This window comes from Neovison vison, chromosome 4 (assembly GCF_020171115.1).
Source record: "Neovison vison isolate M4711 chromosome 4, ASM_NN_V1, whole genome shotgun sequence".
NCBI classification, from domain to species: Eukaryota; Metazoa; Chordata; class Mammalia; order Carnivora; family Mustelidae; genus Neogale; species Neogale vison.
The window spans coordinates 155661101-155687571 of record NC_058094.1 but is presented as its reverse complement, the minus strand read 5'-3'; the positions used below and the strand labels follow the sequence as shown (position 1 = coordinate 155687571).

The window sequence follows — 26471 nt, the reverse complement described above, 5'->3', positions numbered from 1 at the left end:
TGTTTCCATTTTATGGTGAGAAAACAAACATGGCTCTTACATAATTATGTTATTAGCACTACCAAAATCACTACCTGTATTGTACCATTTCAACAGATACTATGTATTATAAAGCAGATCATGTTATTTTTTTAAATAAAATGTATTTAATTTGAGTTGAAATAAAGATTTCTCCAAAACTTTTTGTCATATCAATATTTTAGTGCTGAGTAATATGCACTTAACCATAGTTGCTAAAACAAAGTTCAGTGTACAACTTGAATCCAGTAACTTGTCTTGAAGGAAAAAATGTAACTACTAATGTGTGGTACAAAACTTTTAATATACATGCAACAAGTATAGTACATCAAGGCAACAAAATACACATGGAATTATTAGCATATAATTCAGCATTCTGTTTTGGGTAGGGTGTGTAAACAGTAAACACCACCACCTAAAATTAAAGATTGAGACATACATTGTTTCCTCATGCAAACATTAACTACATGTATAACTAGTGTGAAATGAACTGTATAGAAACCTGAATTCACATTAGCAGATGAATTTTATACCAGGGGCTCCAAGAAAGGAGGAAAAGTCATGATCCTCAGATGTCATGTTTAAATCTGCATATAGCAGCATGTTAAGATGCACAAGTTACTGTATGCATTAGACAAATCTGGAAAATGTGATCAATTATGGAATCTTGAGTTTCCTTCCCCTATTATAAAAATGTATGGAAAAAAAATTTAACAGTGATTTTTTAAAATTATTGAGGAACAATAAATATCAGTTGAGAGTGGACCATGGATAAAGCATTTGAAACATTCTGATCGTTTTTTAGGAAGGCAGCAATAGAGCTTAAGGCCAACCTAAGAATTTTCAAGTTCCTCTCCTTAGCCATTTCCTTCTCCCTCCTCCCAGGGTTTTCACTGTCCTCATTTTTTATCTTCCTTCCATCCCCATGCTCATTAATAATTGCTTCGGGTACCTCACTCATAATAAGGTGTATAGAATTAAGAGTAGAATCAACCACTAAATTGTTAAAGGTACCATTTTTCAAGAATAATTGCATTTTTACAAGTACTAAAGCCTTAACCTAAAGGAGTAAAAACTCTGAGTATCTTCTGGTACTTCTAGGATAACTTATTTTAATGGCTTCCAGGCCTCCTTTGTTCCTGAAATGACTTCATTTGAACTTCCTTATAAGACTGGCATTCTTATTATTTATTATCTTAAATTCCAAATTATGAGAATAAAGCTCCTAAATCTTGCAGAGAACCACCACACTCCTACATTTCTAATACAAAGAATGATGTAGTATGTTCAGCACTCTTGCCTCCTCTCATAAATTGTACTGTTCCTACATGTCAAGCTACTGAGTTTGAATGTAATGTTTTATTAATAAACAAAAATAGCATATGAAGTCCCCGTTAAGTATTGTGTCCTCTTCATGTAAACAATGTATAAAACTTCTTTGGCACAACTGGTCATGTTTTCCTCATAGTACTTACGATAGAAAATATACTTCAGACATTTTCTCTTTCAATATGGTGGGATTTTGATGGATGAAATCTATAAATTCCCAAAACTGCAAAAAGATTTTATAGCGCATAATTTTTTTTTAAACCTGTAGAAGTGTAGGGGTTTTGAGCATTAACATTGGTTGTTAACATTAACATGGCATGATTCATTGTTACACATAAGGGAGAACAAAACAGCACTGTATGTCAAGACATATTGTTGAGTATGATAAGACTCTAGTGATCCTTACTTGAAGGTTCTCAAATCCTTACATGGACTCGAAGTCTTTCCTAATAAAATACTTTTCAACATCTGTTCTACATTTTTAAATGTTTCCAACTACTGAGGAATATTTGATATTTTTAAATAAACTTTTAAGAAAATCTTGGGAAAACAGTTTATTCATTTTACCAAAATGGTGTAAAACACTTTCCCTCGGACCCTGACAAATTTAGTAATGGCCTAAAGATACATTCCTACAAAATTTATAAAATGTTAATGGAATGTTGTACCAAATGATAACTATTAAAGAAAAAGTGAGTAAGCCACTATGAAACCAGCTGAGAACCTCCTCCTCATACAAAAAACAAGGCATTTAAACATCAGAACCTAGGAAGAAATTAATGAAAAATGAAATTAAGTCATTTTTTAGAAAATATAATCACTGAATAAAAGTAAAAGAAAATACTTAGCTTTATCTCTGGAATAAAACCTTGAACTCCGTCTCTGGCAATTATAGTACATTTAAATACATGAAAATCAACTGAATAATAAATTTGTGTCACAGTTAGCAATGGATTATTAATTTAGAGGATATTTGAAGGTTTTTTAAGCCTATTCATTTTTAAGCTTCCTCAGTGACAAATATAAGAATCTTAAAATGGCAGGATCATTTTCTCTCAGAAGGGCACATGGAGTGGACTGAATTCTCTAATAGAAGCAATAGAATTCCAGACATGTGCCAGAACAATATAAAATTCCAAATGTTTTCCCAGCAGTCAAACTTATTGTAAATAGAACATCTGCAACATAAAAACTTCTGGCTCTGACGTAAAATTTTTCAGGATGGAGTTAGACCCGGACTCGTCATCTCTGTTGTGGGACTTGCAAGGTAGTCATTAGATTTGAGACTTGTTAGAGATTTGTAACTTGCCACTGATGTTAGAGATCCACAGAGACCGAGTAATGAGGGGGTATCTTCTTTACCTGAAAGTTAAGATTAAATAACAAATATTTAATTGCCCTTGAAGAATGTTACCAAAAGATCCTATAAAACTAAAAACTTACATAACTTTACAAAGTACTCCAAACATAGCCAGTTATATATTTCCGTAACTTCAATGCCATCCTTCAAAAAACATTACCAGAAGATTATGTGTGCTCCTCATAACATTTCTAGTTATGAAAGTTTGAGATACCATGTTTTAGGGAAAAAATAAAAACTTTACCTTTTTTTCAGAGTATGTTCATGTTCACTTGGTAAAGGATAATAAACTAACAGTACCAATGCCCAGGCCACAGAAATACCAGGAAATCCCTGTGAAGGTTAAGTAATGCAGCAGAAGCAAAACTGCTTCAGTTCAGGAGGAGGGTTGGATTGGGAGAGCTTCAGCCCACTTACTGAACATTTATTCAGCTTCTACCTTGCCTCAGGAACTTTATCACATCCTGGACTCCCGTAGGCCTGTGAGGAAGACTGTTTTCAAAGCTGGGGAACACAGGTTCTTTCCAAAGCTGGTTAAGTTTGCAAATACTAGCTAGAAGTGGCTGGTTTGAGGCTGTGAAGGGCTGAGGTCTTTGAAAATTAGCAGGTTTCCAGAACAGATAAAAAGCTTAAGTTTTGCTTACACAGTTAGAGAAGTCTAAACTGAACCAGACAGCAGGTGTTTCTGAATGCTATCTATAGTTTCAAATGGCCCCTCTGAAGTGATCCTACAGTCCTTTGAACTCTAACCTACCTAGTTATACTGTATGATAATTGTGGGGCTCTCCATTCTTCTAAACCATACACTGAGAAAGGACATGGAATTTCTTGTGTTCTTTATTATATTCCCAGTGCTGAGCACATAGGAGATGCTCATTAAATAATTACATAATTAACAAGTCATGATTCCATAAGAACAGTGTTGGGACCAAGAGAGCTCCTATGTCTTTTAACTGTATGACCTTAAGAAAGGCGTCTTCTCTGAGCCTTTCCTTTGTAAAATAACAAAGATGACTAGCTATGTTAACTTCATAGTTTTGCTGACAAGCACAATACAGGAAAATATAACAACATTAGAAAAACATACGGAAGAGTAGTTGTTAAATTCCAATTTAGAATGTTTATTGTGTTATTTCAGGGTCAAAACATTTAGATGTTTCAAGGACCCTTTTAATGTTTAAGCTTACTGACCCACTTCAGGCCAGAATCAACTTTCTGGAATTCTTATTAAATGCTCCTGGAACTCAACTGCTTTAGATGGTCTTTCCAAATTTTATATTTTAAATGTACAATTCAGTAGCATTAATTACATCCACAGTATTGTGCAACCATCACAACTATTTCCAAAAATTTTCATTACCCCAAACAAATTTTCTACCCATTTAAGCAATAAGTATCCATTGTCCCCTCACTCCCAGTCTCTGGAAACTCCAATCTACTGTCAATGAATATGCCTATCATATATCATTCTTACAAGTGGAATCATACAATATTTGCCCTTTTGTGTCTGGCTTTATTTCCCTTAGCATGTTTTCTCAGGCCCATCCATTTTGTAGCATGTATCAGAACCTTATTCCTTTTTCATGGCTGAGCAGTATTCCACTGTATGTTTATACTACTTTTTGTTTATCTATTTATCTGTATGGACACATGGGTTGTGTCTACCTTTTGAGTACTGAAAAAAAAGCTGCTGCACACATTGGCACACCAGTATCTGTTTGAGTCTTGTTTGCAATTCTTTGGGAATATATACTTAGAGAACATTTTTTAATATAAAGATTATCATACAGTAATGCAAAAGATGAAAATCTAAATGTCTAACACAGTTACACAATGAGGTACTGTGGAGCTGTAAAAGAGAATCAGAAGGATCTCTACTTCTAGGTATTGATTTCCAGGATACCTGGATTATGTTAGGAAATGGTTCACTGTTGTCACAGAGAATGATACTGTGAACAGACACAGCAGCCAATGTCTGTCTTCATAATAAGAGATTGACTGTGAATATGGAGTTCTTTGCAACTGAATTCACTTTTTTTTTTATTTTTTTTTAAAGATTTTATTTATTTATTTGACAGAGAGAGATCACAAGCAGACAGAGAGGCAGGCAGAGAGAGAGGAGGAAGCAGGCTCCCTGCTGAGCAGAGAGTCCGATGCGGGGTTCGATCCCAGGACCCTGAGATCATGACCTGAGCCGAAGCTAGCGGCTTAACCCACTGAGCCAGCCAGGCACCCCTGAATTCACTTTTCTTTTCCTTAAAGGTACAGAGGAGTGACATGAATTTTTTAAATCTACGCTTAAAGTCTAAAAATGAAAGAAGCAATGAATGACCAGAAAATGAAATTAAGAAAATAATTCCAGGGACGCCTGGGTGGCTCAGCTGGTTGGGCAGCTGCCTTCGGCTCGGGTCATGATCCCAGCGTCCCGGGATCGAGTCCCGCATCGGGCTCCTTGCTCGGCGGGGAGCCTGCTTCTCCCTCTGCCTCTGCCTGCCATTCTGCCTGCCTGTGCTCGCTCTCTCCCCGCCCCTCTCTCTCTCTGATAAATAAATAAAATCTTAAAAAAAAAAGAAAAAAAAATAATTCCATTAACAATAGACTCTAAAAGAATAAAATACCTAGAAATAAATTCAAATAAAGAAGTGCAAGGGTTGTACATTGACAACTACAAACTATGGTTGGAAAAAATTCAAGGTTGAAATAAGTGGGAAAACATTCCATTTTTCCATGGGTTAGAAGAAAATACTAAGATGGCAATATTTCCCAAATTAATCTAAGATTCAGTGTCATCCCCATCAAAATTCTAACTGCCTTTTTTTCAGAAATGACAAGTTGATTCTAAAATCCATATGGAAATTCAGTGGAGCCTGAATAGCCAAAACAATCTTGAAAAGGTACAAAGTCCTGATTTCCAAACTTAACTATAAAGCAAGACAGTGTGCTACTATACAATGGATAATGTAGCACTGGTAGAGGCCAAAAGACCAATAAATCAGAACTGAGAATCTAGAATTAAACCCATACATGTATGGGTAATGCATTTCAGCAAGAATTCTAAGACCATTTAATTGGGGAAAGGATAATTTTTTCAACAAATGGTCCAGGGGCAACTGAATATCTACCTGCAAAAGAATTAAGTTGGACAATTAGCTCACACCATATACAAAAACTTAAAATAGATCAAAGACCTAAATGTAAGATCTAAAACTATAAAACCCTGAAAAAGAAACATAGAAGTAAATCTGCATGACCTTGAATTAGACAGTGATTTCTTGGATGGGACACTCAACCGAAAGGAAAACTAGTTAAATGGGACTTCATCAAAATTAAAAATCTGTGAGTCAACACTTGCAAGCAAGTAGAAAGACATTCCTCAGAATGGAAAATATATCTGCAAATCATACATCTGATAAGGTCTACTATCCAAAATATACTGTTGCAACTCAAAAATTAAAAGACAATGCAATTTTTAAATAGAGGAGTTGAACAGACATTTATCTGAAGATGATATACAAATGGCCAATAAGCACATGAAAAGATGTTCAACATTATATGCATTAGGACAATGCAAATCAAAACCACAAAATTCTACTTTGCACACACTAGATGGTATAATTAAAAAGAACATCAATAACAAACATTAATCAAGGTGTGGAGAAAATGAAACCCCTATACAATGCTGGTCGGACTATGAAATGCTACAATCACTTGGAAAAAGTATGGCAGTTCCTCAAATGATTAAAACATGTTCCAGCCAATTCCATTCCTAGTTATATACCCAAGAGAAATAAAAATATATATTCACACAAAAACCTGTACATGAATGTTCACAGCATTATTAAAAATGGCCCCAAAGTGCAAACTATCCAAATGTCCAAATGATGAATGGATAAACTGTGGTATATCCATACAATGGAATATTATTTGTGCATAAAAGGGAATGAAGCACTGATACTTGCTGCCACGTGGACAAATTGTGAAAACACAATGCTAAGTCAGAGAACCTAGACAGAGGGTGCCCGGGTGTCTTGGACAGTTAAGCTTCTGACTTTCTTTTTTTAGTTTCATTATTCATTTGAGAGAGACAGAGAGAAAGAGACGGACCACAGGTGGGAAGAAAGGGAGAAGCAGGCTCCCCACTGTAGGAAGCCTGACAATGTGCTCAATCCCAGGACCCCAAGATTACAACCCAAGCTGAAGGCAGACCCCCAAGTGAGCTACCTGGTGCCCCAACCTTCTGATTCTTGGTCTCAGCTCAGGTCTTGATCTCAGGGTTATGAATTCAAGTCCTGCACTGGGCTCCATTATGGGCATGGAACCTACTTAAGAAAAACAAGAACAAAAAACCTAAACCAAAACAGCTACATACTGTATGGTTTTATTATATGAAATGTCCAGAACAGACAAACCCAAAGAGACAAAAAGTAGATTAGTAGTTACCCAGAGCTGGGGGTAGGGAGGAATTGGGACCAACTACTAACAGATGCAGGGCTTCTTTACTGGGTAAATGACAAAGTTCTGGAATTAGTGGCGATGGTTATAAAACACTGAGTACACTAAACACCACTGAAGTGTACATTTTACAATGGTCAGTTTTATGTGAATTACAATAAAAGTTTTTTTAAAAGTCTAAAGGTCGTCTTCTTTTAGAGAGAGTATGTGTGCAAGCAGGGGGAGGGTCAGAGGGAGAGTGAGAGAGAGCATTCCAAGCAGACTGTTTTGAACACAGAACCCAATAAGGGCCTCGAACCCATGACCCTGAGTTAACGACCTGAGGTGAAATCAAGAGTTAGGTCCCAATGGGTGGAACCACCCCAGTGCCCCAAGGATCTCTCAAAATAAATATTAAAAAATGCTAAGAGATATGTAGACAATGTGTTATGATTTAATTGTTGGCTTTTTCTTCTCTTTTTCGAGGCTAAATTAAATACTGGTGTATTTTAAAACCCAAGGCATCCTAGATTTGCTGAACTATGGGTAGCTAATAGTTACTAGCACAACTATCACATATGGGCTTAACCAATCCTTGAAAAAAAAATGCCAACTTCTCACCCTTTTCTACCAACAATTATGGTACCACTTTAACTTCTGAGATGATCTTTATAAGATTTTATTTATTTATTTATTTATTTAGAGAGCGTGCCTGCATAAGTTGGGGGAGGGGCGGAGGGCGAGGAAGAGAGAATCTCTGGCAGGCTGAATGCAGATCCTGATGTGGGGCTCAATCTCAGGACCTGATATCATACCCTGAGCTCAAATCAAGAGTCGGTATTCATTCTAGAAAAATGGAGTTAGGTTCACAGAAAAATTTGCAAACCAATGTTCACTGCAGCATAGGCCATTCAGGCTGCTATCACAGAAATACCATCAGCTATGTGGTTAAAAACCACAGAAAGGTATTTACTGTTTCTCGTTTCTCAGCATTCTGGATGCTGGGAAATCTCGGAGGCAGTTAGCTGTGGGTCCTATGTCTAGTTACGGCCTGTTTTTCCTGGCTCACAGCAGGTTCTCGCTGTGTCCAAAGGTGACTAAAGAGGCCAGGGTGCTCTCAGCGCCTCTTAAGAAAGCTAATCGAATTCATCATGGCTCCACCCTTGTGACCTAATCATCTCCCACATTCTTCTATCATCATACCAGAGATTATGAATTTGGGGAACATAGACATTCAGATGAGAGTAGAGTTTCACAGTCCCTAAATAGAAACTCAGATATCCTTCAATGAGTGTTTTTTTTTTTTTTAATGTGATAATATATATTTGGAATTTTTTTTTTTTACAAATGAAGGAATAAGTCACTGATACGTTTAACAACTTGGAAAGATCTCAGGGGAGCTATGCTGAGTAAAAAAAGCTAATTCCAATGGGCTATGTACTGTCTGATTTATATGGTACTCTTCATCATTCAATGACAAAATGATAGTCATGGAGGACATATTAGCGTTCCCATGGGTTGGGGAAGGGGCAGACATAGGGCAAGGCTGGGAAGGAGGTAGGTATGATTAGTAATACAAGGGATCCTTGGGATGGTGCCCGTGTTCCGTATCTTGGCTGTGGCAATGTAGACACACACCTATGGGTGTAATCAAACTGCGTGGAACTAAAAACACACACTGAGGATGACATGTACATCTGAATGAAATCACTGCACTGTACTGTCAGTTTCCTGGATGGAAGGTTATACTACATTTTGTAAGATGTCACCATGGAGCCAAACCGGTGAAGGGTAGGCAGATCTTCACCACATGTGAATCCATAATTACCTCAAAATAGGAAGTTCAGTTTTAAAAAAGGTAGCTAGTGAAGTTCTTCAAAACTGATAAGCATTCAGGGAAAAGCGCAGAATGTGAGGGAATACTGAATGAGCAGGATAATCTTGTGCATATTTATTTCTGTATCATTTAAGTACTTCTTTGGAGTGAATTCCAAGATGTGTGATTGCTGTATTTGAAAATAAAAGCATAGGTAGGTGTGTGTTAACTCTACATTAACTTAGGGAAGACTTAAAGGATCTCTTTCTGGGTCTCTTAAGAATGCTTTCTAGCTTTTCTCACAAAAGGAATAAATTTAACAAGAAATAGTCTAAATATTTTGTCTTCTCTGTTGCTATTTAAATTCTTCCCTACAGCTAATAGAGTCATTGCTTATTGCTTGTACATGTGAAAGCTATTGATTTCTGTATAATTTTATATTTTGCTACTTTATAGGACTTTTATTGTGTAGTATTATTATTTCTCATTTTCCAGGTTCATGCTATCATCTGCAAAAATCCAATTTTCTTGGATTTTTCCAAGACATTTCTTCCTTAAATGCCATTAGCTACTACCTCTAGTATAATGTTAACTAAGATATAAGGTATCTTAGTATCATTAAGTAAGATGCTGGCTTCCAGACAGAGATGTTCACACACACTCACGGAAAGGAAGTATTATTCAGTTCTTTTGTCTTCAGTGTCACACAGGTGTTGAATTCTGTCCAGGGCTTTTCTGGCCATCTGTGGGGATAACTTTTTCTATCTTAGATCTATGAATATGGTATTACATTAATAGATTTCCTAATATCGAATCAACCTCACATTCCTGGATTAAAGCTGCACAGTTATGTATCATTTCTTTATGTGTTGCTATATTCTCCTCACTAATATATTATTTAGAAAGTTTATATCAATATGGATAAGTAATACTGGTCTATAATTTTCTGAATTTTTCATACTAATATATTTATATATTATAATAATTTATCAGGTCATACTTATCCCCAACATTTTCATATATTTGTTCTTTCTTCCTCTATGATTAAATTAGCTAGGTCCCAAATTTGTTAATTAAAACAATGGTTTTATTAATTAGAACTATTTCTATCAATTTATGTTTTCACCTTTACTATTTTCTTCATTGGCTTATTTACCTTGTTCTTTTTCTACCATTTTGGGCTGAGAAAATTAATTCATTTATTTTCTTTCATTTTTAATGAAAAAGTATATAAAAATTATTAATTTCCTCTAGCTACTGCTTTAAGTATATCTCACAAAGTCTGCTATGCTAAGTTTTTATCTTTTAGAAATTCATAATTCCAGCTTATATTTCTTACTTGCTATTTCTTTTCTTCTATGATAACAAGTCTTTTTTTGCTTTAACTTCATGTTATTTGGCATGGTTTGTAGTTTTGTTCTGTTCCTTTATACAACTAGAGAAGTGTAATGCTAGTCTCAGTCTCTTCCCCTTGTAAGCTATTTGATCTTTTTGCCTAGAAGCCCTGAATATGTTTTATTATTACTATCTAATAATTTTAGTAGATACTACTTGGGAGTTGATTAATACAGGTAATTTTCTCAGGCACTTTGTCAGTCCTGTCAATTTGTAGATTTCAGTCTTTTATTTCCAGACATTTTTCTCAGATTACAGACTCAGTATTAGTTCTGCTCCACTGTTTTACCTTCTTCGGTGATTCTACTGATATAAAAATCCTATCTTCTTTTTTTAAATAAGATTGATTTATTTAGAGAAGGAGAGCATGCATCCGTGAGCAGGGGGAGGGGGAGAGGGAGAGGAGAGAGAGAATCTCCAGCAGACTCCCTGCTGAATGTGGACACCCCCTGCCCACGTGGGGCTCAATCTCACCATCTTGAGATCATGACCTGAGCCAAAATCAAATCAGATGCTTAACTTACTGAGCCACCCACGTGCCCCTAAATTTTCTCTTCTTTGCTTGACTTCTAATTCAAACACTTCCTTACTCATTTTATTTATTTCCACATCATATTTTCATTCTCTTGGTTTTCCTGCCTTTCTTCAATGTTGTATATTAAGATCTCTTTCAAATCTATTCTTTAGACAGCTGTTCTTTAATATTTTCTTCTAATACAATTTTGCCTTTTCTGCCATTTCTTCTAGAATAATGAACTATCAATTCATTTCTTCCTGTTTCTTAATTTATTTTTATTTATTTATTTTTTTGAGAGAGAGAGAGATCACATGCTGGGAGGTCAGGGGTGGGGGACGGGGGGGAGAGGGAGAAGGTATCTCAAGCAGACTCCCCACTGAATTTGGAGCTGCATGCAAGGCTTTATCTCATGACCCTGAGCCCATGACATGACCCTGAGCCCATGACCTGAGCTCAGATCAAGAACTGGATGCTTAACTAATGAGCCACCCGGGCACCCCTCTTGAACATTTATGTTCCTAGTTTTTGATTGATTTCTAATTTAACATGGTATTACAGCTTTAGATGCTTGTTTGAGGATACTTAATAAAATCATATGGTTGTACTATATAGTCTTTTTTTTCCTGCTTCATTACTATTTTCCTGGGGGAGGCTTTTATTAGCAGAATTGTTTTTCTCAACTTAGACGATTGTTTTTAAAGAATAATAATTTTGTACACACAGGAGAGTTAACTGATTTGGCTGGTTTGTGAAAATTTTAACTAAAGGACACTCTTGTATCAGGGTATCAAAGTATAGTTTCCTTACTATATGGCTTTTATGGGAGGGCGGGAAGGATCCTATGGGTAGAAAGAATGTGTGTACTTCAAGTTTTAAAAATTTTTCTTCAGTAAGACACCTGGGTGTCTCAGTCAGTTAAATGTCCAACTCTTGATTTTGACTCAGGTCAAGATCTCAGGGTCATGAGATTGAGCCCCACCCTGGGCTCTGCACTCAAAGTCACGGTACAGGGATGGCACGGTGGGGGGGGGGTGTCCTGCTTGAGATTCTCTTTCTCCCTCTGCTTCTGCCCCTACCCTCCCAAATTAATAAATAAATCTTTAAAAAATAAAATAAATTTTATTTAAAGTCTACACTATCCTAAATATATTATAGCTCTTTTTTGTTGCTGTGTTTTAGTTGGTAAATTTTTTGACAAACATTTTCTTTTTTTGATCATTTTATTAGCTATTTGGGTAGGGAAATTCTGGAAGTCATACTTAATCTGTTAATTAACCTTGAATTCTTAAAGTCAGTACTTTACTCTCCCTGTCTCTGTGTATTCATACACTTTATTTTTTAGAGGCATTTTAGGTTCACAGCAAAATTGAGCAGAATGTGCCAAGATTTTCCATATCTCCATATCTCTTATGAACATCCCCCACCAGAGTGGGACACTGGTTACAACTGATAAACCTATGCAAACACATCATTATGAACCAGGGTTCACAGTTTACGTTGGGGTTCACTCTTGGTGCTGTATGTTCTATGGGTTGGACAAATTTATAATGACAAGTATCTAACATTTTAGTATCATAAAGAATAGTTTCACTGCCCTAAAGATTCTCTATGCTTCACCCATTCATCACTCATATATACACACACACACACACACACACATATACATGTTTTTATAGTATAAAAATTACCCATTATCAATCTTAACCTATTACTATTAATATGCCTATAACGATAAACTGATTTAAATCCTAAATAAATGTGTCTTCTACACATAGAGTCATCATAAAAAAATCCACTCAGAGAATGGATTAATTTTTAAAATATACATATTCTAAATTATGAGAGTGAATTCAGTTTACTCTCTTCCACCTACATTTGTACCACTAGGATACTCTATTTTGCTATCTTTATTATCCACGTCATTAAAAAGATTCATTTTTAGTCAGTATACACTATTTACTAAACTATTAAAATAGACTTACAGCCTCTGAGAACATTTCAATAACTATCTTAAAAGAAGCAAAAAATTCAAGTTAACATAATTTCCCATTGCCTGAGCCTTCTTGTTTGTTTGTTTGTTTTAATTTATTTATTTGACAGAGAGCACAAGTAGGCAGAGAGGTGGGCAGAGAGAGAGGAGGAAGCAGGATCCTTGCTGAGCAGAGAGCCCAATGTGGGGCTTGATCCCAGAACCCTGGGATCATGACCTGAGCCAAAGGCAGAGGTTTTAACCCACTGAGCCACCCAGGTGCCCCCTGAGCCTCCTTGTTAATTGAATTTTTACTCTATAGTATCTCTACCTTGTTCCTCACATTCTGTGACATTCATTCATTATACACTTACTCTATCAACTCGATCAATAATCGTCTATAATGTGACAGGCTCTGGTAATACACTGGTGGAAAATATGGACAAGATTCCTTCCCTCATGAAGCATACATTTTAGCAGGGAGCTGAGGACAAGAATCATAGTGTAACAGAGGGCAGTGTGAGAGTGCCTGGGGTGGGTGAACATGGATATGGAGATGATGGTCATTTAAAGGATGGCAGTCAATAAAAACTTCTTTAAAGCGATATTTCAATAGAGACCTGATAAATGTTACCATTCAAAGACCTTAAGAAAGAAGTTTCAGGGCACTAAGAAAAACAAGTGCAAAGACAGCTGAGGTAGGAACCAACCTGAAGGAACAGCTAGGAGGTCAGTTTGCTGGGGTGCAGGGTATAAGGGGAGGCAGAAGCTGGCAAGGACATGATCATACAGGAGGCCATGATAAGCAGTCTGGATTGTATTCTGAATGTCACTGAGAGTCCCTGGAGAGTTTTACGTTTGGGTATAATATTTTCTCACTTATGTTTTCTAAGATCACTGATGACTATATGGAGAATGGGCTACGAGGGGACAAGAATGAGAGAGGAAAAGACCCAAGAAAGAGCCGTGGCAGTAGTTCATCCATGCAGCTTGCCCCACGCGGCTGAGAGAAGGTAGTAACAGTGAAGATGATGAAGAATCACGTATAGACAGCGTGTGTGGCAGGGAACACTGATAGGACATCCTAGTAAGCAGACGTGGAGTGGTAAGGGGGAGGAGGCAAATGTAGTGACGTGGGTTGTGGTGCTATGTACTGCCGTGGAGCAGGCAGGAGGAAATGGAGACCCAGAGTAATGCAGGTCCCCCTGCAGTAGGGAACTCTTTCCCAGCCCCCACCTCATGCACACTGGCGCGCAGAGAACTGGGAGGCAGAGATAAAAGACCTGAGCACCAGTATCATACTCTCACCACTTATCCAACCCGAAGTGCTAGAGTCACAGCGCAAGCCTGTGCTGGGGGCAGGAGAAAAAGTAACTCTGAACCAGCTAAGCTACTGGAGTTTAAAAATGCACAGGTTGAGTCTTAGACAATGAAATGTGATCACAGAAACTGGCCTGAAATGTTTTGTTATTGAACCAAGATGTTTTTCAGGAAGATGCAGAACAAGGGAAAGAGGGGTAGACAGAGCACAGCCAAAAGCAGGAGCGGGAAAAGCTGCAACTCTCATATTTGTTCCTAAGGTATTCAAAATACCCCAAAAATGAGCTACTAAAAGTGACTCAAGAATGAGGAAGTGGTCAGCTGTATCCAAAGCTGCTAAGCAGTTTAACAGAACAAAGGCGGAGAACTGACTTTTGAACTGCAGTGGGGGACCACCTTGATAAAAGTCGTGTTAGTACTGGGGAGAGACACAGAAAGCCCAATGGGCACAGGTTAAAAACGACCAAAGCAGAACTTTTTAGTCCTCCTGCAGCTTCATTGCTAGCACGCTTCACAGAAATGTCACTGCTGCTCTTCAGCATTCCGCAACCAAAGCACAGCAATGCAGGGAACAGTAATTTCCAAATAGATTTTGTTTCTCTTACCTTCACTGATTAAATTTAATGTGTCTTGTTTCCCATCTCCTTCTTGTGACTGACCTGGATCCAGTGAAGTCTGAGAAAGGCTAACTTCAGCTGATAACTGGTCAAGACTTTGATAACTTTTTCTGTAAAACAAGGGTGAAATACTACTTGGATTTCTTCTCACAAAAAAGAATTTCTAGAGATATTCTTTAATGATTTGCTTCAATGAATTTCTGGTTTATTTCTCCCCAGTTCTTGCCCTAAACTCTCTCTCTATTGTTGCTACAATATGATCTCCGTTATACTTTTCCCTCCACACTCTCTGGAGGCCTGTGTGTTTAATCTATTAAAAAAAAAAAAAAAAATTTGTCGAACTAATTTACATCCTTGCACCAATTTTGATTATTTAGCTCGTGAGAAATTGGCAACCTTCTGGTTATTATCAATTTTCATAGAAGCAGAAAATCTACAGATTACTCTTAATGCAGAAACCAAAATGACATAACTTAATAATGACCTAGTATCTCCTAGGCACTTAAACATTCTTCAATGTTTTGATATTTTTACAAACGGTTTTTACATAATAATAAGTACAAATTATCACAAATTCCTGCAATTTAGAAGTTTAAAAATGTAGGATAATAACATAGCTGTTTCTGTTAATACACTATCAAGATAACCTCCTTCCCTTGTGTATATGCTACTGTGACCTCAATTTTCATTAAACAAATTAATGAGAAATGAATTATAATAGAGGAAAAATTCAGTTATAAATGGAAAGTTATTAAGTCTTATTATTAACCTTCCTCATATTTGTTTTGTCAGGATAAAAACAACTCAAGAAATGCATGCAGCTTTGGTATTATTGACATTTCAAGAAGAGAATGGAATTCATTATTATTTCCAAATACATGTGATCCATGAGAAAGAATATTCTTTTCAAATTTAACCTCTATTACCCAAGGTAGCAAAATCCTAACTTATTTCTTAGAAATGTCATATATTCTATGATAATATTACAAGAAAGTATATATAATTTAAATGATCTATTCCAGAGCTACTCTCTATTCATACATACACAGTAAGCTCACAAATTTATTGAAAGTATATATATTATGCATAAGGGGAGATATATAACAGTATCTATTTGTTTTTTTCATCTAAGAAATGAAGGATGAGATGATGGAATAATTTTACCACTTTACAATGTAGGCAGTGTTCTCATTTTATAACAGATGACTTTTCAAATGTCAAGTTTAAGAGTTCTTAGTTATATTTTTAAGTAGCAGGAAATGCTATTGTAGGAAACCACTGATAATTATTACAATATATAAAACACATATGAGCTATACAACATGTAATGAAGAAGGATACCCAGTATTTATATAAGGCTTACCAAATGCTAGGTACTGTCCCTACACATTTTATATATATATTAACTTATTTAATCCTCACGACTACCCTGAGAGGTTGGGATTACAACTATTCCCATTTTATACAGAGTAAACTGGGGCACAAAGAAGAGATCAGATTTTAACCTGGCAGCCTGGCTCTAATTCTGTCCCCTATCTAGGCTATCTCCTTCTCAGTACAGGAAGAAAAAAAAATTAGTTTTCTGTTTTATTAAAAATCTTCTTAAAGAGCAGCCTTATGGCTGAGACTAATCATGTAAACTATACAGTATTGAATTATATCACTGAAAATTTTGCTTGACTTTCATTAAAAGTTTATTTCTTTAGCTACAAAGAAAGCAGGAATGCAGGAATTCAACAAAGTTATAAATTTTCTTTCCTAATTATTTTTCTGTGCCTAATAGGTAGAAGGCTTGTTTTTATACTTTTGGCTTTAAATGAGCTTCTGACACTGGTTTTTTTATCATAGGAAACTTGATAGTTAATATTAAATTTTAAAAGTTCTAGAAATATTTACAAACAAAATACCCAGAAGCAAAAAAGACATAAAATTAATTTGAAAATTTTAAGGACTGAGAGCTCATGGGCACATGTTTACAGCAATCCAGGGCTGTCACTAGCTGCGGGGAGGAAAGCCTAGAAAAGCCTCCTCTGATAAAAGCAACATAAAATGAACTTTCTGCATTACCTACTGAAGTTCCTTTTAGATATTACATTTCCAAGTGGAAAGTGATTGTGGAAACTATCTACCCTTCAATTTGTTACATTAAGTGAACAAGCTTGCATTTTATAGGCTTCACTTAAGCAAATGCTAATGAATATAGAAACAGAACTTGGTAGACCATGATTTCTGAAGTAATAATGGAAAGTCCAAGCCAAAGTCAAGTCCCTTATTCAAAAGATACTCGTAACAGTACCATGTAATATTTTCCTTACATGAAGATAATTACAGAGCCACCACCTGGGAGCAATCTATTCGAGCTGTTTGCAACAATGACAAGGAATTTCCATATTCTTTTTCCATATTCTTACCTGATTGCCAATACAACTGGCAGCTCCTTCTGACAAGCATGTTGTCCTAGAGTAAACTGTCTGTGGGAGTTCTGCCTTTAAGAGGTCACCACTAAGTCCTATTTTAGAATTCTAGACTCCTTAACATCATACTGTTAGATTCAAATGTAACCCACGAGTCACATCAAATCAATCAACAGTCTGTTTCCTAAGCAGATTTTTTAAAATAGCAATATCTTTCTTCATCAAAGTAAGAACCCCAGACAGTAAGATAAGGAATCATGTCAAGAATCATAAGCATCTGGGATGTAATAAAACCCATTTTCTTTAATATCTAATTATTTAAATTTTTAAATCACTCAAATACAAGCTATTATACAAGGAAACCAGATACCAAATAGAGGCAAATTAAAAGCAACTTAAGCAATAGGCTTGAATTCACTTATTAATAAATTTTCTACAATCTTAAACTTTATATCAATGATCAGAAGTCATGATGTGGATAATCAACATCACCTATTTTCCCAATAGATGTAGTGAGGTCAATAATAATTTTCATTATCTGGTAGTCATGGTAGTCACTGAGCAAAAAAGAGTGTTAGGCTCAGGAGACGTTATCCACATGAAGAAAATAAAAACACAGATTTGCACACTGTAGATGTAGAGGCACATGAATGTGCATGGAGCCAGTGATGGGCTGTTCTTTTTATTCTTAGTTTGATTTTCATAGAATTGTATTTAATGAACAAAATAAGCATTTCCTTTATCAGAATTTCTATATACTCTTACTCTACTAAAATTAATGGAAGGATGCATGGGAGCCTGAAAGGGAAGGCCATATGTGAGTCAGGTCAATGCAAACTTCGTAAACTGTAAAAGATTTTTGCAGCCTCATTGCTTCAGGGAGTCCTACTCCGAAAGTACTGGGAAAATGTACATGGGAAAGAGAACTTATAAGACATCTGAAGTAATTATACCCACTCATAAGTCATCAAAAAATTAGCCTACATAGATCACAAAGGGCATATAAAGGTTCATAATTCTCAATAATCTGGTGAATAATAGCCAAATTAAAAGCAATGATAAATTTAGAAGAGTAAAAAAATTAAGTAGAAAATAAAAATATGAACAATGAATCTGATCTTTTAGGATGGAAATGAGTGGACTAGGCAATAATCTAACAAGATTATATAACATATACTCTAGTAACAGTATATAACCAGTATCTAAAAAGATCATGTGGCCTAGACTTTTCATATAAAAAACACTAAACAGAACATATTAGAAGAAGAAAGTAAACAATTGCTATATATGTGTGTTTTATATACTTATTTATTATTGAGTTTTTTTAATTTTTAATTTTATTTTTTAAATTTATTTTTATTTATTTATTTTTAAAGATTTTATTTATTTATTTGACAGAGATCACAAGTAGGCAGAGAGGCAGGCAGAGAAAGAGGGGGAAGCAGGCTCCCCACTGAGCAGAAAGCCTGATGTGGGGCTCGATCCCAGGACCCTGGGATCAAGACCTGAGCCAAAGGCAGAAGCTTTAACCTACTGAGCCACCCAGGTACCCCTTATTTCATATATATATTTTTTCTTTTTTTTTAATTTTTAAAATTTTTTTTTAAGATTTTATTTATTTATTTGACAGACAGAGATCACAAGTAGGTAGAGAGGCAGAGCAGAGAGCCCAATGCAGGACTCAATCCCAGGACTCTGGGATCATGACCCGAACGGAAGGCAGAGGCTTTAATCCACTGAGCCACCTAGGCGCCCCTACTGTTGAATTTTTATAGTCAATCTGTAATGCTTTAAAAAATTTTAACATGATATTCCTATGTTTGAGATAAAGGAAAAGATATAAAATGGAGCATAATTAATTAGACCTTGCCAGGTCTAAATAATCAAGAAAAAACTGGAAATGAGATTTTTTTAAAGTTTTATGAAGAGTATAGTAAATGAAAATAAGTGTGAGATATTCTACTGTGAAAAGGACTCTTCTATCAGTAGGTAATAACACAGCCAGGTTATCTCATCACTCATTTTAAGAGAGAGCAAGGAGGAGGGCGCCTGGGTGGCTCAGTGGGTTAAGCCGCTGCCTTCGGCTCAGGTCATGATCTCAGGGTCCTGGGATCGAGTCCCGCATCGGGCTCTCTCCTCAGCAAGGGAGCCTGCTTCCTCCTCTCTCTCTCTGCCTGCCTCTCTGCCTACTTGTAATCTCTCTCTGTCAAATAAATAAATAAAATCTTTAAAAAAAAAAAAAAAAAAAAAGAGAGAGAGCAAGGAGGAGAGCCTGGGTGGTTCAGTTGTTAAGCATCTGCCTTCAGCTCAGGTCATGATCCCAGTGTCCTGTGATTGAGTAGAGTCCTGGGATCGAGCCCCACATTGCATCCTGATCCCTGTTCAGTGGGAAGCCTGCTTCTCCCTCTCCAACTCCCCCTGCTTGTGTTCCCTCTCTGCTGTCTCTGTCAAATAAATAAAATCTAAAAAAAAAAAAAAAAAGAGAGATGGCAACTAGACCAAGAAATTCATTAAATCAAACAACACAATATCATTCCTTTTGGAGCTAACTCGACAGAGCTCCTAGAGAAATGCAGACATCCCATATTCTTAGCAGGAAATTATAATATCACATAATGACTAAGTATAGGGCCAGTTTCTTTCTCCAAATTATCAAGAGCACTAATATTCCTTATTAAGAGGTTTAGCCACCAGTTCCATAATTTGTAGGTTCTTGATAAATGTTTGTTAAACTTGCTAAAGATACTGGTCAAATTAAGAGGAATCAGTGATGACGTTACTTCAAGAGCTTTGGCTTACAGTACAGATTTGAGGGGAGCAAAAACCAGATCCTGAGAAAAGCAATGATATGTTTCAAACATGATTTACTGAGCACTACTCTACTCTGGAAATCCAGTCTCCATTTTTACATCGAAAAGTTGGGATTAGGTATTATGCTAAGCAAAATAAGTCAATCAAAGGAAGATAATTATCATATGATTTCTCTGATATGCGGAATTTGAGAGGCATGGCATGGGGTTGTGGGGGGTATGGAGGGAGAGAGGGAAAAAATCAAACAATATGGGATTAGGAGAGAGACAAACCCTAAGACACTTTTAATCTCATGAAACAAACTGAGGGTTGTTGTGGGGGTGGGTGGGAGTTGGGTAGGGTGGCTGGGTTATAGACACTGGGGACGGTATGTGCTATGGTGAATGCTGTGAAATGTGTAAGACTAATGATTCACAGACCTGTACCCCTGGGGCAAATAATACATTATATGTTAATTAAAAAATAAAAAAATTTAAAAAGTTGGGATTATATTTTCAGAACTGGGGATCTGCTGGTCACTTTAATTTTACGTAACTTTTACAAACTCTAACAAGTAGAGTTGAGGACAGTGGGCGAATGCATATTCTGAAACATGGAAGATACAAAGTTATATAAGAACCAAACCAAAGAGATTATATAGAACATAAATAAAGATTCCCTGAGAAGTAGTAGGTGCCATGCAATTTATTACTGATTTGAAGAGGCATTACTCCCAGAATTATATGTGAAGAAGGTAAGAGGTGTTGCTTACTGTTGTTACACAGCAAGTAGTGTAGCAGAGATTACTTCCAAGTCCTGACCCTAAACTCTGGGTCCAGTGATCTCCATACTACAGCCCAGCTGCATACATTCTGTTCAGGAATGTAGGAGGGCCATCTAAAAGAGCACCAATATGAACAGTAAGGCCAGATGAAAGGACGATGCTGAGAAGGCAAGAGTGTTCCCTCTTCAGCAAGTGGAGCAGTTGAGTCAAGGAGTATAAAGTCTGGATCCATGCTAGGCAGACCAACAAGCAATTTTACTCCTTTTTTTTTTTTTTCCCTGATACTGCAATTACTTTTGCTGCTGCCAAATACTTCATAAAAGCCAGTCATTATTACCACATGCACAGGCAAACTAGAAATAACTCTTCCACTCAAACTCACTGGTTCCTCAAGATGTAGGTCTTACAGGCAGGTCTACATACAGGTCTTTTGGCTAAAATATTTTACTTCCTATTATCTAAAGTGACAATGTGGTTATTGGAATAAAAACATATTATTAGTCTTTTAACATATCAGGAGTTAATGTTATAATATTTTTATAGTTAATAAAAGCAGGAACATCTCATGTGTTATAGGGAGATAAGTGGACCAATTACTGTCATAGATTCTGTTTTTCAATCAGAAATATGAATAAACTAATATCCTTGTATTACTTATATATGTCACAGAAAAATAAAATTATAGACCAACATAAGAAGACATATTCTAGTTGTTTATAAATTTCAGAGGGTATATAAGGGAACTTGGTTCAATCCATGAAAGACTCAGTCAACACCTAGAATCATACTTAGCAACATGGTTAGTAGATGTTGAAGAGAGTTCTACTGATTCATTCTATAAGCAGTCTGCTCACTTTTCTCTACCTATCTCTAGCAATCAGTGAAACAAACAAGCAAAAGAAGCATTTTTTAGCAACAGAAGGTCAAACTTATTTTGAGTACTCCCTTTGATAGATGAAAAAAATCACACAGTAAAGCAGTTAGAAATTGCCTACACTGAAACAATCCCTGTAGAAATGTCTGGTTACTAACTACCTAGTGAAAAGTACCCTAAGAAGCCCAGATGGAAATGTGTTTCTCTACCAGTGAGGTTTAAAAATAAGGGCTTAAAAAGAAGAGTGGAGAAGAAATTAAAAAAAAAAAAAAGGAGGGCGCCTGGGTGGCTCAGTGGGTTAAGCCGCTGCTTCGGCTCAGGTCATGATCTCAGGGTCCTGGGATCGAGTCCCGCATCGGGCTCTCTGCTCCGCAGGGAGCCTGCTTCCTCCTCTCTCTCTCTGCCTGCCTCTCTGCCCACTTGTAATCTCTCTCTGTCAAATAAATAAATAAAATCTTTAAAAAAAAAAAAAAAGGAGGGAGGGAGAAAGAGAGGGGCGGAAGGAGGAAGAGAAGAAACGGAGAGGGAGGAGGGAGGAAAGGGAGAGAACAGAAGGGGATAGAGGGACAGAAGGAAATTATTAGAAAACTAGCCAAAGAGAGGAAAATAAAGATATTGAAAAAGTTATCAAGATGGGAAGAGTGGCTAAAAGCCAAAAGAAGGTAATACAATTTTTATGTTATCTTTCAAAATGGAGATACTCCAAAAGAATATAGCCTATTCCAAAGGAATGCAGCTCTCTCAACATTTCAACACTATGACTTAATGTAACAGTCCTAAATAGTGGCCAAAGAAATAAAAAAATAATCTTATGGCCCACAGGTGGCGTGATTATATTTTCTATAGCCTCCAAAAATTAGATTTCTCAAAAATAAACAAAACTCTCTCAGACATACCAAGAACAATATCTTTTCAATCTATCATGAGATGGAATTTTGTGTTTTCTAACTAGCAAGAAAATTAATCCTAAAGCAAATATAAATACCAAAGCTAAAATTCAAAAATAGATGGCTCATTAAATACAAGCTCACAGACTTAACTGAAGGACTGGCTGAAGACTTAAGGGAGAAGCGGGTAGCTGGTACAATACTGCATAAGAATTTCTTAGATATTTTACTTCCCCAGGGTGCCTTGGCTTCAAAACATTAACATATTCACTGCCTTAATCTGACCTTATCAAGACAAAGTAGTCTTAAATTCTACTTTTGCCCTAAGTTAATAATGAATTCATAAAGAATAAGTGAGAAACCAAAGTGGATAACCATGTGTTTGGGTACAACTAAATTTGTAATTAGTTGGAAAAAAAAGTATTACACTTACTCATACCACTGTTTATTGTGTTTTCGGTAAAGCAACGTATCCAAGGCAACAGCATTGACATCCAGAGCTCCTGGGGAAGGCCACTGGTTGGTGAGGTGGGCAGTTAACTCTTGTCTTGATCTTAAATCATTATTCTTTAGCACAGTCCTGTGAATATTAAGATGGTGAGTGCTTTTGTCTTCACTGTTCTGCAATGGCAGAGGAGCCTAATGGTATCAATCTGGCCCCCAAAATTCATCTTTTTAAAATGGTATGTTAAGTTTGTCATCAGAGCTATGGGGGCTATTAATGTCTCCTACCACATGTGGTTTTCATTCTTTCTCTACAGGCTACAACAAACCACTAACATGTGGAGTTCAGACTTCCGATCTTTTCCACACAGATATTACTAAAGGACTAAAGGTGCATCTTGCACTTTACCTAAAAAATTTTGGTATCTTAAAGTTATAGATTATTAGATTCCAGTTAAAATAAGAAAGAATTCCATGTGTATGATTTTCTAGCATCGACATTCACTCTATTAATTTAACTTAGTAAACAAGAATTAAAATGAATAAAAAATAAAACTAAATGCAGAAAAATACTAAAAAAAATCCATAAGGTGTCTGGAATTTTTTAATAAAAGTAACTACAAATATACCTTTATGAAAATAATTAAATCAATGATAACTGAACACTATAACCCACTAGAAACATTTCAACTATGGAATGAAGCCATTTTAACAGTTCACAATTTACTCTCAGTTTTGTAGAACCATTACTCATTAATAACAATTTGCAAAAGAGCTAACTTTGGGCCAAAATTTAAACCTCACAAACCAATTAATAACTGTCACAAGACTAATTCAGCATTTGAACTGGTGGTTAAAGATAAATTTAAAAGCATAATTCTGTTTGCAAAGGCCCTATTCTACCTCTAAAAAGCTTCAAAATACCATGTAGGCAAGAAGCCTTTTCTAACAGGAGTCCATGACTTTGGTATACCAAAGTCTGAGCCATCATCTCAGAAGCAAGGAGGTACTATGTGTCTGCCGCTAAGTGTCTGAAACAATTGTCCTGCTGTGGGTGGCAGAGCAGTGGTGTGCTGGCAAGACAATCCTGCACACAAAAAACGAACCTACACAAACTAACTTACACCTCTTGCTGTAAACTATGACTCAAATGGAAAATTTGATTTTTATATGTCTCTATATATTTATAAGTCTCTAACAGACTACTTATGAATATTTCTGCTTTTACAGGGTATCTGTGTATACTTTTGCTCCATCTATGCCACAAACATTACTTGAAGTAAATACTAAGTTTAATCTCAGAATGGAATACTAAAAAAGTGAAAGAGGCAGAAGAAGTCTGTGAGAAGGTATCACATTAAGATAGTCTTGTAGGCTACCTGAAACAATTTCGTTTCACTGGAAAGAGAATGAAAATTTTAAAAAGGACTTTCAAGGTACTTTAACATGGGTTTTTATGAAAATAATAGAGTTCAGAGAAACTTGAAGACCGTCAGAAAATCAGGTTAAGCAGAAATGGGGTTACTGGCTAGAGAATCTATTAAAATAAACCACATTTGGGACACCTGGGTGGCTCAGTTGGTTGGACGACTGCCTTTGGCTCAGGTCATGATCCCGGAGTTCCCGGATCAAGTCCTGCATCGGGCTCACAGCTCCATGGGGAGTCTGCTTCTCTCTCTGACCTCCTCCTCTCTCATGCTCTCTCTCATTGTCTCTTTCTTAAATAAATAAATAAAATCTTAAAAAAAAATAAGCCACAATTATTTTGGCTTCTCTTATTGGACTTTTCTCTTTCACATATTCACTCTCTCTAGGGTCTCAGAGAGTGTCACTGGGAAACCGAACTTCGATGTCATCACTGTTTACAGGAAACAGAGCAGAATATAAGAAAGACAAATATGCACCTTTGAGGAAATGACATCGGAAAATTCAGTCAATATAAGTAATTGAACAACTTCCAATTTAGAATATATTATTCCTGGAAATTGAAAAGTTTTACACTGCATAAATGAAAAAAAAGAACTAAGTTTCATGGAAGTTTTTACACAGTACTTGTTCCTGGAAAATTTTTGCCTAATGACAACTTATCATACTGTCTTTAGAATTCTGTGTTTAGAAATCCCAATGACATTGTTTCCTATGGGCAGCTGCCCTCAAGTTCCTACTTGCTTTGAAACAGGAGACAGAGATTGCAGTGTACTGGACAGGCTCAGCTTCTATCCAGGCTGCATCTGCTTTCCACCTTCTATGACAAGTATGGAGACAGACAATATTGGCTTTGTGTTGCCACAGCAAATGGGAAAGGTTCCTAGAGAGTCCTTGTGTAAGGGCCCTTCTCTTACTGCTCTAGTATACGAAGGAACAGGCAAGTGGATTTAAGGGATGTTGAAAACCCTACCCCTGAATTCTGAATCTTGATTCTGTCTACTTAGATAATGAAGAGACAAAGCAGTTTATTCATTCTAGCAGTGGGCTCTGACCAAAATGACCAGCACAGAGACAGACCTCAAGTTCCTACTTGCTAGCTCTGAAGTAGCTCATCCCACCTCTCTCCATGCCTACTTTCCTAGTCTTTCTTTCCATTCCTTGAGTTGTTGATATCAATCTAAGGAATTCCATTTTTGCTTAAGAGTTGACTGTGCTTTCCTACAATCAAAGAATCCTAATACTCACTGAGAACAAGCAAAACATACCTAGTTAACTTTAAGACCTACACAAAGGTAATATAAATGCAGTTAATATGGAAAACGAGGATATTTTTCTCATTGGCCAAGCTTAAAAATAGGTTCATCTTAAATTACTCAAATTTTTTCCTAGTGTGAAATCAGTGGCAATTTAAGGTAAAATTATGTGATTTTTAGCATTTAACTTTACTTAGAACTCTAACCAATGTTAACACTAATAAGCTTTATCTAAAAATTAAATCATTCTGTATGAGATAGATTCTACTTATCATTTCTGTCTATGACACAAGTCTTTCATTAGCAACTGAACATCTCTCATTAAGGTAATAATTCTACAGAAAGGTACAATAAAGGAAAATTATTTATTACAAAAGTAGTAGCAATATACTTATCACAGCTAATTTTAAGAACTTTCCTGTGGCTACCTTAAATTGCTAGATAGATCATTTCTCTTCAGATTTTCAATAGGAATTATGCAAGAATTTGGCCACAAAGATTCTAATTTAATCCCCTTACAGTTTTACTGAGGTACAATTAGCAATTAAAAACTGTATACATCTAGGGGCGCCTGGGTGGCTCAGTGGGTTTAGCCGCTGCCTTCGGCTCAGGTCATGATCTCAGGGTCCTGGGATCGAGTCCCGCATCGGGCTCTCTGCTCGGCAGGGAGCCTGCCTCCCCCTCTCTCTCTGCCTGCCTCTCTGCCTGCTTGTGACCTCTCTCTGTCAAATAAATAAAATCTTAAAAAAAAACAAACTGTATACATCTAAAATGTACAACTTGATTTTGTAGACATAACAATATAATCACCACATTCAAGCTAAT

General features: G+C 36.3%; 1 protein-coding gene across 4 annotated transcripts in view; it reads right to left on the bottom strand.

Moving 5' to 3' along the window:
- Positions 1 to 303: 303 nt before the first annotated feature.
- RUNDC3B (RUN domain containing 3B) overlaps positions 304 to 26471 on the bottom strand; it is a 137278-nt gene continuing 111110 nt past the window's right edge. For 2 of the 4 annotated variants that reach the window (XM_044245947.1, XM_044245948.1), the window contains 3 exons: positions 22955 to 23101; positions 14761 to 14882; positions 304 to 2709 (listed from right to left, as the gene is read on the bottom strand). In XM_044245947.1, the coding sequence (XP_044101882.1) occupies positions 2564 to 2709; positions 14761 to 14882; positions 22955 to 23101 (415 nt within the window). In that variant the 3' untranslated portion in view covers positions 304 to 2563. The remainder of the gene's footprint in view (positions 2710 to 14760; positions 14883 to 22954; positions 23102 to 26471) is intronic. The other 2 variants (XM_044245949.1, XM_044245950.1) reach the window with 1 other exon arrangement.